Source organism: Myodes glareolus, chromosome 26, assembly GCF_982192425.1.
Source record: "Myodes glareolus chromosome 26, mMyoGla1.1, whole genome shotgun sequence".
Lineage (NCBI taxonomy): Eukaryota > Metazoa > Chordata > Mammalia > Rodentia > Cricetidae > Myodes > Myodes glareolus.
In genome coordinates, this window is record NC_142051.1 from 14,013,401 (window position 1) to 14,029,612 (window position 16,212).

Here is a 16,212-nt window from a genome sequence, read left to right on the forward strand (position 1 = left end):
GGTGTTGGAAAGAGGGGCAGAAATGGAAACTTTTATAATTTAATAAAATTTACTTTCAAAAAAAATGTTCTATTATGCCACATTTAATACATTTGACATTTTCTTTTTTTTTATCCTTTAACTAATTCCTTTATTTTTGATGTTATCATTACATCAGCCCTCTTTTGCTTCCTCTCTACAAACCCACCCAGAAAACCATTTACAAACTTAAGCCATTGTTTCTTAAATTCTTTGGTTTATGGGCACAGACAATATATAAAATCAAGAAGCAAGTACTGACATTTTCATGTCTCCTTATACTTTAGGAAATTGCTTCTCCTATCCAAGCCTCAATATTATTATAAAATGTCTCAACATCCTTTGGAAGTGAGATCCATTCATCCATTGGTGCTCATTTAACCTTTAAAGATCCAAGTATCTTTTCATATTTTAAGATGGCATTTTCAAAAGCAAGAGATTCAATAAATACTTATCTAGCTTCTGGGTCTGTGATTGATATTTGTATAACCTTAGTTAATCTTTGTAAAAAGTCACTAAAGAATTCTCTTTTGACTTGTTTAATGCTAGTATATGATTCAATCTTTTTCCTAGTTCTTGAATATTTTCCCAATCATTTAAGGGTGTTTTATGGAATAGGGACAAGATATATTCATTATAAAGAGCTTGATCCTGTTGATCAGCATATGTGCCCTCACCAAGAATTTGAATTTGGAAAGCCACAAATTCTTTTCCTCTTCCCTGTTGCTCCAAAATTTTTGTGTCTTCTCACTAGTATCATTTCCACAGTAGTTGTGGCCTGTCTTCCAGGACTACCGAAACTAATTGAAGCCACTCATGTGGCATAGTCTTATTGCTTAAAGCCCACATTGTCACCATCTTCCAAACAAATGCTGAACGAAAGTCATAAGATACTATTGCTTACATAATCTCTCATGTATAAAAATCAAAGAATTAATAAAATATATTAACAAGAAATTGACTGTGAAATGCTACAGTAAATCCAATATTTTTAACTACTTTAAAAAGTGGAAAGTTCATCAACCTGTTCATTCATCAGTGCCCTCCCATCATGGTTCACGGATCTAGGAGGAAGAGAAAACAATGTCTTCTAGACGCATCAGGACTGACAGAGGTTGTGGTAGAACAGACAGTCCCTTTACAGGCTGAAGCCAGATGGGGACCAAACAGTAAGAGTGGAGAGTAGACTCGGGTTCCTTCCCAAACCAAGAAATCATCTGCAACTCACATCCACTTACTAAGATAGACTTTTCTATCTTTCTTTAGTTTTCTCCAATGGAGTCCTACTATGTATTTTAAGTACACCTCAGGCATGCCCCATGCACAGGAGTAATTGTATAGACCAAAACTAACTCAGTGTTATTTCTGTAAACTTTTTGTCTCATTTTGCTTTGTGCATTTTTTCTTATTGGTAAGAAAGAAAAAGAAAGAACATAAAATTTGAGATTGGGAGATTTTGAGATATTGGGGAAATATGATCAAAATACATTATATGAAGAAAATTTATTTAAAACATTTAAAATATGTTATATGAAGTTTTTCAGATGATCTTCGTAAACAGCAAACAACCCAAAACCCATCCCACTACGCCTTTTAAAGGCATAGGATTAAGTTCCCGTATATCCCTGTCCTCACTCAACAGGCCAGGGAATGTTTTCTCTTGCCGGTCACAGGGTTCTTTAGCCACTGAGCTGACAGTTTTCAGCGCATTCTAAAGTATTCTGTAGATGCTGCTTTGAGTGTCATTTCTGCTCTATGGTCTACTTCTCCTTTGCTGGCACACCTAATCATATGTATATCATAACTTTCCTTAGCTCTGCAAAGAACAGAACAAACACTATTTCATTGTTGGTTTTTTCAGTTCAGTATTCATGTTTATCTAAAAATTATTTCATGTCACATCATTCATCATAGATTTGTTATCTCATCAACTCTTTCAATCATTTCATATTTCTATACTGCTTCAAAGCCAATAAAACATATATTACATAAAAAGTGAGTATTTTTTTATTTTCAGGGTAGAATTAAATTTTAAAGATTTCCCAAAGTGTTATTTCTTCCTTAGGAAAAAAAAATCTTATCATGCTGTAGTTTTATCAATCAGTTAGTGATGTCAGTATCTGTGAAATGCTCTCTGGCATCATCTGTAACAAACTTAATCTTCCATCAATTTGGACTCATTTTAATAATAGATTTCCTAACAAAAATATTTTCTGTTCTGATTTTCTGCCATTTGTTCTTACATATAACTTCAGAATGAATTATCTCTTTGGTGTAAATTATATGATAACTGAGCTTCAGATTGTTTTCTTGAAAGATTTTATCTACTTATTTACATTTGGTTACTTCCTGAAAATTTAGTTAGGCCTTGTTTACTAGCCAGGCTGTTAGTAGATAGCTATCAATGTAGTGTTGCTTTTATATGTATGTATGTATGTATATATGGAGACTGTAAGGATAAAATAGGGTGGACTCCTACAGAAGACATATTTCTTGTAAGGTTATGCTAACATTGTCACAAGCAGATATAAGAGCTATCCCCTTCTCACACATTTTAAAAAGATAATTAAGAAGCCCTCCATCCTCAGAAGTTTTAAGAATTTTAACACATTTTGACAAAAATTGAAAATTTACTATATAGGTCTTAGACTTCATTTTACATCAGCATTACAAGATTCCCTATAGATGCTATTAACTTTGTTATTTTGCTTTTAGACTTGATGATGAAAATAGTCAATTAGTTTACATTCCACAAAATCCCCCAAGGTTTTATGCCAGGTCTGAGTGAAAACATAATTCATTATTAAAAAACACAACAGCTTCCAGTAGTATGGAGAAAAGTCACGCTTATTGAAGGAGGGATGAAGCTGTGGCTATAATTCCTGTTACAACAAAACAGGAACACACTCTTGTTTTGGAAGACATTAATTATTTCACTTGTAGGGTAGAGAAAACAATGGATTAAAGAAAGGATGTAACATAATGAATTCTGATTAAAGAGTGAGAAATATAATTATTTTTTAAATGAGCTGAATTTTAATCTGAACATGTTCTCCATTGAAACTGATAAGGCAAAGAAACAACTATGGGTTAGGAAAAAATACTCATTTTGGAAGAATTATTTATATTGGATGTTTACACAATAATAAAATTTGACAGTGTATCTACAAACAAAACCTCTGTTGAACTCAAGGAAGGTAAGTATTTTCGGTGTTTGTCATTCTGTACCTGAAAGTTTGTATTATGGACGGTTCTGTTTTCAACATAGATTATTCCATCTAAATCCCCCACTAGAGAAATTCAGAGCACATCCTTGTATCTCACGGCTAAGCTTTCTCACTAAGCTTTCTCCATATGAAAACTGATTGCTCTTATTTATTAGAAAAGTTTTGCCCACCGGAACTCACAATGACTTTTATTCAAACTTTAAAAATTAGGTAACAGAATAGCTAACTTTGGAGGAAGTACAGGATGTAAATTATTTCTTAAACAAAGGCACTCAAGTTGAACTGGAAAATAATTGAGGAGAAATGTTTTAAATTTAATGTTAAATGCTTATTTTCTAATTGAAGTAAGTTTAAATCTAAAATGCATAAAGTTGTTTTTCCAACTGAACTAGGTCTATTTGGTAGTATCAAAGAACTCTGAAATTAACAGACAACACTACCAAATAATCATTTTAAATTATTTATTTCAAGATTGGTTTTCATTAATTTTGCCCCTTAAAAATATATAAATTTATTCTGGATATGATAGTGCATGCCTTAAATTCCAGCACTCAGGAGTCAGAGGAACCCCTGTAAGTATAAGATCACCTTGGACTATACAGGGTAACTTTAACTAACTCCTGAACTAAAACTTAAGATACTAAACATTCTCACATCAAACATATGCCAAATTTATCAAAGAGAATATACATGTGGACTTTAGAAATTCCAGATGATACTGATTTTCCCCTCCACTGACAAGTACCCAAAATAACTAAATATCTATCTCACTTTCTATGTTTCCTAAATACTTTTATAATTAGACTTTTGAATTTTTTTCTAATAATATTTTACTTAGTCTAATTCTAAGGGATAAAATAACATTAATTTTGTTTTTTGTGTGTAGTTACAATTAAAGATGTGTTGTTTGTTTGTTTGTTTGTTTTTAAAAAAAGGCCACCTTGTATTACCAACTTGGATAGTGAGTTTCTGGCTAACCTTGGATACATAATGAAACCTAGTCTCAAAAAATCGAATTCCTCTCCTCAAGGCTCATGCAGAAAAGGAGACTGAGGAGTGTAAGAGTCAGAGGGGATGGATGTTCCCAATGAAACAGTTTTTCCCAGTTATATAGGACTGACACACATATGAACTCAGTGAAACTGTGGGCAACAACCACAAGACCAGCATTGGATCAGGGAAGGGGGAAGACCAGCTCTGACAGGAAAGGTGAACATGTGGTCCCATTCCTAACCGAGAAACCATTTGCAGCTGATACCAACTGTCAAAATGAAAATCAGTTCTCTTTAATGGAGTCTCACAGATATATCAACCCACGCCAGCACAGGCTTCATGCCCAAGAGTAGTTGGCAAACAAGTAACAAACTTGGTGGCTTTTTGAAGAGTTTTCTGTTTCATTTTGTTTTGATTTTTACATTTTTTATCTTATTTGTTTTGTCTGTTTTGATTTTTATTTCTGTATGAAGGGTTTTTTTTGAGAGAGAGAGAGAGAGAGAGAGAGAGAGAGAGAGAGAGAGCGCAAAAAGTTGGGTGGATAGAGAGGATTTGGGGGAAGTAGAGTAGGAGAAACATGAGCAAAATATATTATAATAATATACAAAATGCTGTGCTTGTGGAAACAAAGAAGGATGTTTCAATAAAATATATCTTTTACTCAAACTAGTCTAAAATATCACTTGGACATCAGTAGGAGTGGGGGTTGTATTTTCAAAGTGTGGGGAGGGGGGAAACAAGAAATGTGCAGATACTACAAAAATAATATAGAATTTTTCCAAGTACAAAAAAAGCTAAAAAGAATCAGAAATGAGTATCTGGGAAGTGGGACTTGGTACGTTGTTATGCTTGTAGTTCTAACCAATGAATAAATGTGGAGGCATAGAAGATGAAAAACTGCCTTCTCATTGCCTTGCTGGATTCTTCGTATCACCTTTAAAACTTTTCAGATGAGATCAATTCACATTTATTACTTTTCTCCAGGCTGGAAGGATTTAGAAGACACTTAGACATGAAAAATCACACATTTGTGACAACATTCATCCTTCTAGGATTGACAGACGACCCGAAGTGGCAAATTGTAGCCTTCCTTTTCCTATTGATAATGTATCTGCTGAGCATCACTGGAAATCTTATCATTATCCTTCTGACCTTGCTGGATTCCCACCTCAAAACACCCATGTATTTCTTCCTTCAGAAGTTTTCCTTCTTAGAAATCTCACTGACGTCTACCTGCATCCCTAGGTTCCTGGTCAGCGTAGTGACCATGGATAAAACTATTTCCGTCAAGGCTTGCCTCGCACAATTATTTGCTGCCTTTGTCTTCGGAATAGCACAGTTTTTCTTGCTGGCTGTCATGTCCTATGACCGCTATGTGGCCATTTGTAAGCCCCTTCATTATACAACCATCATGAGCACCAGAGTCTGTACTTTGCTGTTTGGTGCTTGCTGTTTAATTGCTTTGTTGGCGATCTGCCCTGGAGTCATTGTAAGTCTGGATTTAGAATTCTGTGGTACTAATATTGAACACTTTTTGTGTGACTACTCTCCCATCTTGAAACTTTCCTGCACTGATACAAGGTTCATGCAACTGATCAATTTCATTTTTGCTATCATTATTCTCTTTATTACCTTGGCACTAGTAATGTTCTCTTATGGGAAAATCATAAGTACAATTCTGAGGTTCCCCTCTGCCCAGCAGAAGAAGAAGGCCTTCTCTACTTGTTCCTCCCACATGATTGTTGTCTCCATCTCTTATGGCAGCTGCATTTTTATGTATATCAAACCTTCTGCGGAAGAGAGGGTAACTTTAAACAAGGGGATTGCCATACTCACTATTTCAGTTGCACCAGTACTAAATCCTTTCATATATACCTTAAGAAACAAACAAGTCAAAGAAGCCCTGAAGGACATCATTAAAAAATGTACCTCAGCTACTTTAAAACGGTGACTTTGACTTGACCTAAGTGTGCTAGTCATATTACTGAAAATTATAGGCCATATCAGCTGTTTCAACATATCTCTCTGACTTTTGTATTGTGGTAGTTACTGAAGGTTATTTTTTTCTAGATTTCTATGTTTTTATTGGTGATATCTGTATTCATGTTTTCTATATATGTTGCTGGAATCACTTCATTCTTTTAATTTAATGCCACGAATCATTTGATTACCAAAATATTCCACTATGAATTCCTTATGGAAATACCATATGTATATGATTTTCTAGCAAATATATACTTAAACAAAATATTATTTAAGAACTGTTTTAATAATAACTTACTGTAGTCTATAAATCTCTAGGAATACTTTCTTCTGCTATAGTTTATAAAAAATGTATTGTATTTTTGGAAACAAATTCCTTCTTATTTTTTATTCTATGTGTCTTTTATATCATGTATCGTGGTCTCATTCATTTCCCTATCCATTACTATCTACCCTCCATCCCCAACCCCCCCAAAAAATAAAACAAAAATGACTAAAAGGGGTAAAGGAGAGATTTCTAAAATCTTGTCATGGAGGCTGCAGTGTGACACAATGAGTCATGCAATAAACTACTTTATCCATATATCTTTACTTGCAAGTGTTCATTTCAAAGCGCCTTTGGTTTGGTTTGAGGCCTCTGGATTCTCCTACACTATCAATGCTGGGCCCTCACTAGGATTCTTTTTGTTGCTCTGTGTTGTAGTATGCTGTATTTTGGGGCCTTTGGGTAAGGTCCTTTTGGTTACTCTAGCAGATCATCGATGGGGTGGTTGTTGGGACTTGTCAAGCCCTAAATTTGAGTCTGGGCCTGGGTGACTGTAGGGTTGATCTGCTCACCAGATTACTTCGTTCCTTGCCACCAGAGTGAGATCTCCGGCACTGCCCTGACTAATTCACCTCTTACCACCATGAACCAGGGGTGGGGTGAGTTCTCCTGCTTTCTGGCCCTCAGGGTTGGCTCTCCCACACTTACACCATTAGGGCCAGCTCTGTTGTGTTGCCCAGATGACATACAAGAGCCACTCTCCCAGTGCTAGAGCTTGTAAGGAGTAGAGGTAGGGACAGCTGAGTCAGCTCCTCCACCTGTCTCAGGTTTTGATGAGAGGTAGGGAGGAGAGAATCTCTACTCAGCCCATGCTACCACATGTCCAATAAGCAATGAAAATAGCTCTCCTTTGCTCATAACATCAGAGCTGGGTCACCCTCAACTAGGACTACCAGGAAGCTCTATTGTGCTGCCTAGGTGAGAGGCAGGGACCATTTCCTGAGTGCTGCAGCTGGTAAGGGTGAGGTCAACTCTTTTGTCTATTGTAGACTGTCAGAGTTGTCTCTGTTTTTCTTAATAGTGACTGATAGTAATTTTCCATATAATATATATATATATATATATATATATATGTTCTTTCTTTCTTTTCTATAGGCCATCTACAAAATTTTCACTTTTTATTTTCTGCTTATCTCAAGAAAATATTTACAAATCTATATTTGCAAATCAGACTATTATTTACAATAATCCTTACTGCATCTCCTTGTGACATCTTTCATGACTCTCCTTTTGAAAACTTCTGGCTTTCTGAAATAAATAAACCAAGAAAACATAAAAGCATTAACATGCCCAACATCAGTTCTCAGCCCTGTGTATGTGTCTGTTCTGGCAGATTCCAATCAATCTATTTTGCTGTCGGAGCACATTCTGCCCCTTCAGCTGGTAGCCTTTAAGATACTAGCCCACATGGGTGTGGTTTCTGATACTGTAAAAAGCAACTGTAAATCATGTACCTGCTCTCTTGCTTGTTTCTTCACTATATCTTTACAAGAAAAGGATAGAGAAAAGTTTGTCTTCACGGTGCCTCCTTATAATGATTCTCAGCACACTAGAAGATATCAATGGAGTGTTCCCCTAGAAAGAATGCTCAGTAGCCCTACCCTGTGCCAATACTTTGTCAGTCAGCCATCAGAAATAATATTTAAACAATTTCCTAAGTCTATAATCCACCATTACATGGATGACATTTTGTTATCTGATTCAAATACAGATACTTTAGAAAGAATGTTTAAAGAAGTAATGACAGTCTTGCCTAAATGGGGATACAAATTACTCCTGGAAAGATTCAAAGAGGAGATTCTGTTAATTACCTAGGTTGCAGAATAGCCTTACAGAAAATTAGAACACAAAAGGCACAAATTAGGAGAGACCAGTTGCGGGATCTTAATGACATTCATAGATTATTTGGAGACATTTCCAGTCTACAACCAGCTGTTGAAATAACACCTGATGTAATAATTCATTTAAAGAAGACCTTAGATGGTGATAAAGACTTCAATAGTCCCAAGAGAATTAACAGCTGAAGCAGAAAAGGAATTGACATTTGTTGAGAAGAAATTACAGGAGGCACATGTGGAAAGGGTGAACCCAAATTGTAGTTCCATCCTAGTCATACTGCCTTCCAGAATTTCTCCTACAGGGATTTTAATGCAGAGGGATGTTATTATCTTAGAATGGGTCTTTTGTACCACATAAACCAAGTAAAAAATTAAAAATTTATGGAAAAAGGTCTCTGAATTTATTATAAAAGGTAAATTGAGACTTCATCATTTAGCAGGTATAGAGCCAGCAGAGATTATAGTGTCTTTTACTACTGAAGAAATAAAAAATTTATGGGAATACAATGACCCTGGCAAATGGCTTGTGCTAGTTTTTGGGGAGAAATTAATAACAATTATCCCAAAAGCGATAGACTTAACCTTATACAGAGAATTTCTTGTATTCTTTCCTGAATTGTATGTGATGCACCAAAAACTGGAGCCCATACACTTTATACTGATGCAAATAAATCCAGGAAGGCAGGTTACAAATTAGAATAATTAATTAAGGTGGAACAAAGCACTTATAATTCTGTCTAGAAAGCAGAATTATATGCTATTCTTATGGTACTAAGGGACTTTAAAGAACCTCTCAATATAGTTACTGATTCACAATATGCGGAAAGAGTTGTCTTGCATATTGAAACTGCTGAATTTATTCCTGATGATACAGAATTAACTTTATTATTTATCCAGGTGCAAGTCATAGTCAGGAATAGACTTTGCCCTATATTCATAACACACATCTGATTCCATATGGGTCTGCCAGGTCTTCTAGCGCAAGGTAATGTAGAAGTTGATCAATTACTGATGAGAAATGTGTTGCAAGCCTCTAAATTTTATTTAAAAAAATCATGTCAATAGCAAAGGTTTAAAGAAGGCGTTTTCTATTACATGACAACAAGCTAAGGAGATTATAAAGAGATGTCCTACTTGCTCTTTCTATAGCCAAACACTGTTGCCTGCATGGAGTAACCCTAAGGATACTCAAAGGAATAAAATCTGGTGGGTGGATGGATGTGTTTCACATTGCAGAATTTGGTAAATTAAAATATGTACACCACACCATAGACATATATTCAGGTTTTCAATGGGCAACTGCCTTGATGTCAGAAAAGACTGATTCAGTAATCATGCATTTATTAGAAGTTATGAACATCATAAGTATACCTGCACAAATAAAGGCAGAAAATGGTCCAGCATATGCGTCTAAGAAAATGAAATGTTTTTTTGCTTATTATAACATGAAGCACATAACAGGTATACCTAATAATCCTACTGGCCAGGCAGTTATAAAAAGGTCAAATCATACTATAAAGGATATGCTGAACAAACAGAAAAGGATACAAATGCCCCTAGAAATAGATTGCATAATGCTTTATTAACCATCTATTTTCTTAATGCTAATGAGAAAGGAACAACAGAAGCAGAGTGATATTGGATAGTGGAAAAAATGTCTGAATTGAATCAACTAGTATATTTCAAGTAATTGTTGACCTCACAATGGAAACCAGAAATGTGCTATGTTGGGGAAGGGGTTTTGCTTTTGTTTCCACAGGAAAAAAACTTAAGGTACAATCAAAATTAATAAAGATTCACTTTGAAAAGGAGAAACCTCTTGAAAAAGTGAAATGACCACTTCATCCATAACCTTGACAATCACACAGCTGGTAAGAAAACCGCATAAGGGTTTGGGCAGAGTTCTCTTGTCTTTACAGGAAAATACACATCTTCAAAAATTCAAGACACTCTGACTGTTTGGATGCTGACAGAAGAAAAAAATAACTATCCAATAAAGATCACCAAGGAAAAGGAATATGACTTGTAAGGACAGGTGATCAAAGCATATACGCTTAAGTATATAAACATATGAATATTTAAAGCTGATTTTGGAATTGGACAATGGCTCTATACTTCTCTAAATCCAAGCGTGTTGTTGAAAGGAACATTCAGAGCTTCTGCCTCATATCAGGAGCCATCTGGTATGGGACAGAAGAAAAACTTAGGAAAAATTTTACTTTCTCCATTTCTATTTTGTCTATATCATATTATTCATTGAATGTATGTTTGTATGAATGATGTTTAAGTTTTCCATGATGAATAATAGATTTTCCTACAGACCCTTTTCCTGCAGTAATCTTTGAAGCTTCCAGGAAGAAGATGGGGTCCCACAACAACAACTCCACCTAGATGAGATGATATCACAGTGCTGACAGCACTACTATAAGACCAGGTTTTTGGGTACCAGCTGCTGGAGTGCTACAACTTCTCATAATGCTCTGGCCAGAACTCCAAATAAGAACTTTGAATAAAACTCTATCAACTGCTCGAAAATTGTTTGCAACTATACTAGATAGTAATTTTTAAACTTAACCATCACTTTACTTTTGCAAGATCCCATTAAGAGAATGTTGCCCCCATGACAGTGTGAAGCAATTCTAGAGGATGATGCCCCCATCCCAAAAAAGTTTGTCCTGAGGGTTGGGAACATCATTTAGGGATTGTTGATTATTACTTGTACTAGGTAGAGAGTTGGGGTAAAAACTATGTTTGTTCAAAGAAAAAAAAAATAATAACACTGGGTAATAGAGTGAATACCTGTGAGCTATTATTTATAGATAATTTACATTGGTATAGTTTTTGTATATTGTATATATGCACGTTTCAACCTCTGTTTAGGACATTTTGTATATTCATGCAACTTTTAGGATATATTTTCTTATTTCATTATATATTACTCCTACCTCTGATCAAGATATTTATATATTGCTTACATATTGAAATCATTGTCCTCATTTGTTGCACATTTATTTACAGATTATTTCATATTCTTACATGAAGTTTTAGTCTTTAAGTTATACAAGTATTAAATATTATAGGTCAATAGTTGTTCATGTGTATTTTGTGAATACAGTCAGATCAATTGGATTTTTTATATACATAGAGATTGTAGTCTGTCTAGATAAATCTTCAACCACTTCAAGGATCTGTAGAACATGACATTTAAATAACTTATGGTTCTGTTGACATGAGACATGATTGCTCCTGACAGCACCAATCTACTCCCAAGAGAATGTTGAGCACCAAAGACATTCCACTTGGTGTTTGTTTTCTTCTTGGCACAATTGGTCTTTGGGCAAGAAACTGCCCATACCTCAACCACTGACAAAGTACATGGTATTTGAAAATGAATAAGCAGGACACAAGGAAAAAGACTATAAAATCTTGCAAAGACAGGGTTAAACAGGTCTGAAAATTTTCCTGCCTCTAAAAATGGTCTGTCAATTATGCTAGTTAAGAACTAAGGTTGCTTGCTTTAACATTGCAAAATGAGACCTTAGGAGTTTGCTCAGATAGTTAATTGTCTCTGTCATATATTGCTCACTTTAGAAACTGTTTGGTTGTACTTCCTGCCTGCGCAAGTAATATTATCTTCCTTCTCAGGCCTTTGAAGGTGTTGAAGATTAGATAGTCATAGTTACTGTACTCTTATGATCTAGTCAAGACATTTCCTATACAAGACTTAGACTCCTTTGGATAGAATGTTTATTAAAACATGTAACACTTGTTCCTTGCTTAATATTGTTTAGGCTGGTTGTAATTATAATTATACTTGATATCTGTTCCTAGTGTACATAGTTTTGTAATGGGTTTGGAACTCTCTTATTTAAACAAAAGGGGGAGGTGCTGTGGGAACACATTCTGCCCCTTCAGCCAATATTCTTTAAGATATCAGCCCACTTGGGCATGGTCTCTGATACTGTAAAAGCAGTTGTAAAGCGTGTGTTCTCTTTCTTGCTTCTGGCTTGCTCTTCTGGCTACTAAATTCTGTTCTTGTTACCTGTTCATGCAGAGGACTGTGGTCTAGAACAGTGATCTGTAAGTATTCCCTAATAAAAAAACCCTTTATTATTCATAATACTGAACTAGTGTGGGATTATTTCGTGACTTCCACCATCAGTTAAGTGTTGAAACTTGAAGATAAGTAGGTGGACTGAGTCTTAATTTTCAGTTGCAATATGTTCTAAACAAGCAACAGAATGTTGACTGTATCCCTACGTAGTTTTGTTCTTGTTCATTAAAGACAATTTTGTGGACTTCTTTGCCTAGATAATTGACTCTGTTCAGTTTAATTCCCAAGTCATAATGTTATAGTTGCTGAAGACTTATTGCTGCTTATCAAGCAGATGTTCTATTTAATTTTCCTATAATGGCATAAAAATGGAAAGATGGAAACTTTGAGGAACTGTACTTTCTTGTTCTCACTTCTGTACCCATTGAAGTAAATGATTCATTCTTGTGATTGATTTTTCAGCGAATGAAAGTAGCAACTACTGAGGTAAAGTGAGGGAAGTTGGCTATGAGAAGAGCACAGTGGTTGTGCTGTAACAAAAGATCAGAGTAGAAGCATGGAAAAGTGTATGGAACTGAAACATGCAAACTGAAGGAGGCAGAGAACACCCATGAGCTCCAGCTGTACTTTCACTTTCTATGACAATCTACAAAGACATGTCTAACCTACAGATAACCAAGAGCTTCAGAACAAGTTGGATGATCACACACAGTGACTGATAGAGGCAGAAGGAACAATTTACTGCCGTGGCAACTGTTATCTCCTGACCCTGTCTTCTTTCTCCCTGTCGCTCGGCTTGGATTTCCCACCTAGCTGTATCCTGCTCTGCCAAAGGCCAAAACAAAGCAGTTTCTTTATTAAACAATGGTAATAAAGCATATTCACAGCATACAGGGGAACATCCCACATTGACTTTCTGTTTTTCTTAGCTTGCCTATTTAGTTGCTTATGATCTTTCCATATGGACAGTTCACATACTTCACTTATTTGTTTATTCAATCATTTGCAGTTACAGAGCTTTATCACTTTATTTTAAATCAGCCATAAGTACCCAAATATTAAAATTTGAAAACAAAATAAATAATCAGAAACAAACAAACAAATAAAAAAAGCTAATGGGAGCAGCTACAGTTGTACATAGCCTGCTAATTACCATTGCAGCAGATTAATTCTACTGTTATAAACAGAGGATAACAGTGAACTAGGCAAAGTTAAAAGGTCTTGCTGTGGTTGTGCTGCTTGATTGGTTGGTTTCCTAAAGAAACTTACCTGTGATTTTCTCATTTGATGGACCTCTGGTCTCAACTAGGAAAGTAATACTAGTATCAGGGATCATGAGAGTTATAACAGGTGATAACTAATATCAGTGTCAACCCAACAGAAGAGTGATTCTGATGGAGGTTAATTTTGTCCTGGCAAGACCTACAGGAACATTGACTCTGAAAGCTGTTGCTCACTTTTGTGGAGGCAGTTAGGCGTCTTCCCAATACCAATGGTGGTGTGTAATCTCATGTGATGTATATATGTAATCTTATGATTGCATCTCAGTCTTGGGCACATATATCTGTGGGTGGTCAGAAAGATAAATTTTCCTTTAGCTATATAGTTCTGATATATAGACTATATATTAAGACATGCTTTATAACTTTATGGGATTTATTTGTCCCATGAGGACTGTAGAAAATTGAAAACCTGCTTTGTTACTTTCTGCTCAGACTAATTGTGCACAATTAGCTCTCTTCCACCTCAAAGTAAGTTCAAACTAGACTAAAGGCTTTTTGCAAATAGATCATATGTTTCAAATTTTGCAGCTATGCTTAAGGTCATAGACACAGATGTACAAACAAGGTTACTAAGAAAAGCGTGCCAATTCTTTGACTGCCAGTCTGTTAATAAAAGACCTGTGTATCAAAGCTTACCTCACTGTGCCTCTTCTCCGCCCTGCCCTCTGTTCACGGTCTTACTTCTGTAACCTTAAACACTTATGTTGCCATGGCAATGGCTCAGTCCCCATTGCTCTCTTTAGGAATGTGCTTTTGACTGATGTGTGACAATTTTTGTATTTTCTTTATCACCTCAAGGCTCCTTGGAAAAATAAAAATTTGATACTAGAGAGAGAAGAAGTGAGGAGAAGGAGTGAAAATTAGAAGTCAGACAGGAGAATTAGAATAGAAGCAGAAGAATAAAGAGACTGCTTAGGAAAAGTACATGAGAGTTTGTTTGTTCATCCTTTTATTAGCCAGAGGAAAAAAATCCCTTTGCTTCTTGTAGCTTCCAATGTGAACACCGAGAAGGCATTGAGACTAGCTCTCTCACTTCACTCATCTCAGAAAGTATTAAATAAAAAGATGAACTGTGTACTGTCCATTGGAGTAGTACCCGCCAGTGGTAACCCAGTAATGACTTGTTTCACGTTGGACAGATTCATCTCCACTTGTTACACTCTTGTCTCTGAAATTCATGAAACAACCTTGATCAAATCCACCTGGTTACTAGTTTGGGAACCTAGTTCAAACAGTAATAGCAGAAAAGAACTCCTAGGCTTACAGCACAAAAACCTCAGCATCCTAAAATTGGATGTAAGTCATGATAAATAACCTAGTGATATATATACACTCTGCCTGTCCTTGGAGTATATGTGGAGATTCAGGAAAAAGGGAGACATCAATACTGACTGACATACTGCGTGCCCCTCCTTCTGTATTGATTCTGGGCAGCACCAGGGAATAATTGTGTCTTTAGCTTATTTCACTTTTCCATAATCCCTCATGTCCTCAAGAGTTGCCTTGAAGGCCTCTTTGCTATCCAGGAGCTGGTTAGGCTCAACAGCTTACAACTCTTACCAAACTCCTGCAAAATTGGTACTCTAGTAGGAAGAGTACTGTGGATATTGTCATTAGATACCTTTCACATGTTTCAGAAAAATTTCCCTGCTGTATTCCCATGGGAAGACAACAATATTTTTGCTGTTTAACACATCAGAAACAATTATTTCATTCCAGTAAGGTAGCATCTCTCCAGAATATCCTTCAAGATTTCTGAGCATGGCAGTCATCCAAGGACACATCACACACTTAATTCAGCAGATCACTGTAAAACCGGTAATGTGGATGAGACTCCTTGCAGTGGTTTGAATTAGAATGACCCCCATAAGTTCCTAGATTTGAATGCTTGGTCACCAGGGAGTGGCACTATTAGGAGGTATAGCCTTGTTGACTATGGGGGTCATTTTTTTTTTCAAACCACCACACTCTCCCTATATACTTGTAGTAAGGAGGAGCAGGCTGTGTCCAGTTACTCCCAGACTGGTGTACAGCCAGGCCGGAGGGCTGCTTATCATCCCGGCCACCCGGCTAACTTCTACCTGAAATAACTACACAGAAATTGTGTTAATTAAACCACTGTCTAGCCCTAAGCTCTAGCCTCCTATTGGCTAACTCTCACATATTTGTTTAACCCATCTCCATTAATGTATATCACCACTTGACTGTGGCTTACCAGCATGAATCTAACCAGCGTCCATCTCAAGCAGGAGAACCATGGCATCTGCCTGTCTCTGCTTTCTTCCTCCCAGAATTCTGTTCTGTCTTCCCTGCCTACCTGAGTTCCACCCCATCAGCTAGGCCAAGGCAGTTTTTTAATAACCAATGAAAGTAACACAAATACAGAAGGGCCTCCTATACCATTTCCCATTTTCTGTTTAAACAAAAAGGAAGGCTTTAACATAGTAATATTACATATAACAGGAATCAAGCAAGAATTACAGTTACAATA

General features: G+C 36.1%; 1 protein-coding gene across 1 annotated transcript; it reads left to right on the plus strand.

Moving 5' to 3' along the window:
* The first annotated feature begins 5,229 nt into the window (after window positions 1-5,229).
* Window positions 5,230-6,189, plus strand: LOC125389712 (olfactory receptor 6C75-like). The gene has a single exon (XM_087902116.1). The coding sequence runs from the start codon at window positions 5,251-5,253 to the stop codon at window positions 6,187-6,189; it is 939 nt and encodes a 312-aa protein (XP_087758242.1). The 5' UTR covers window positions 5,230-5,250.
* Window positions 6,190-16,212: the final 10,023 nt, after the last annotated feature.

Bases quoted from the DNA above. Each gene is read 5' to 3' on its own strand.
- LOC125389712 (XM_087902116.1), top strand. From the start codon at position 5,251: ATGAAAAATCACACATTTGTGACAACATTCATCCTTCTAGGATTGACA.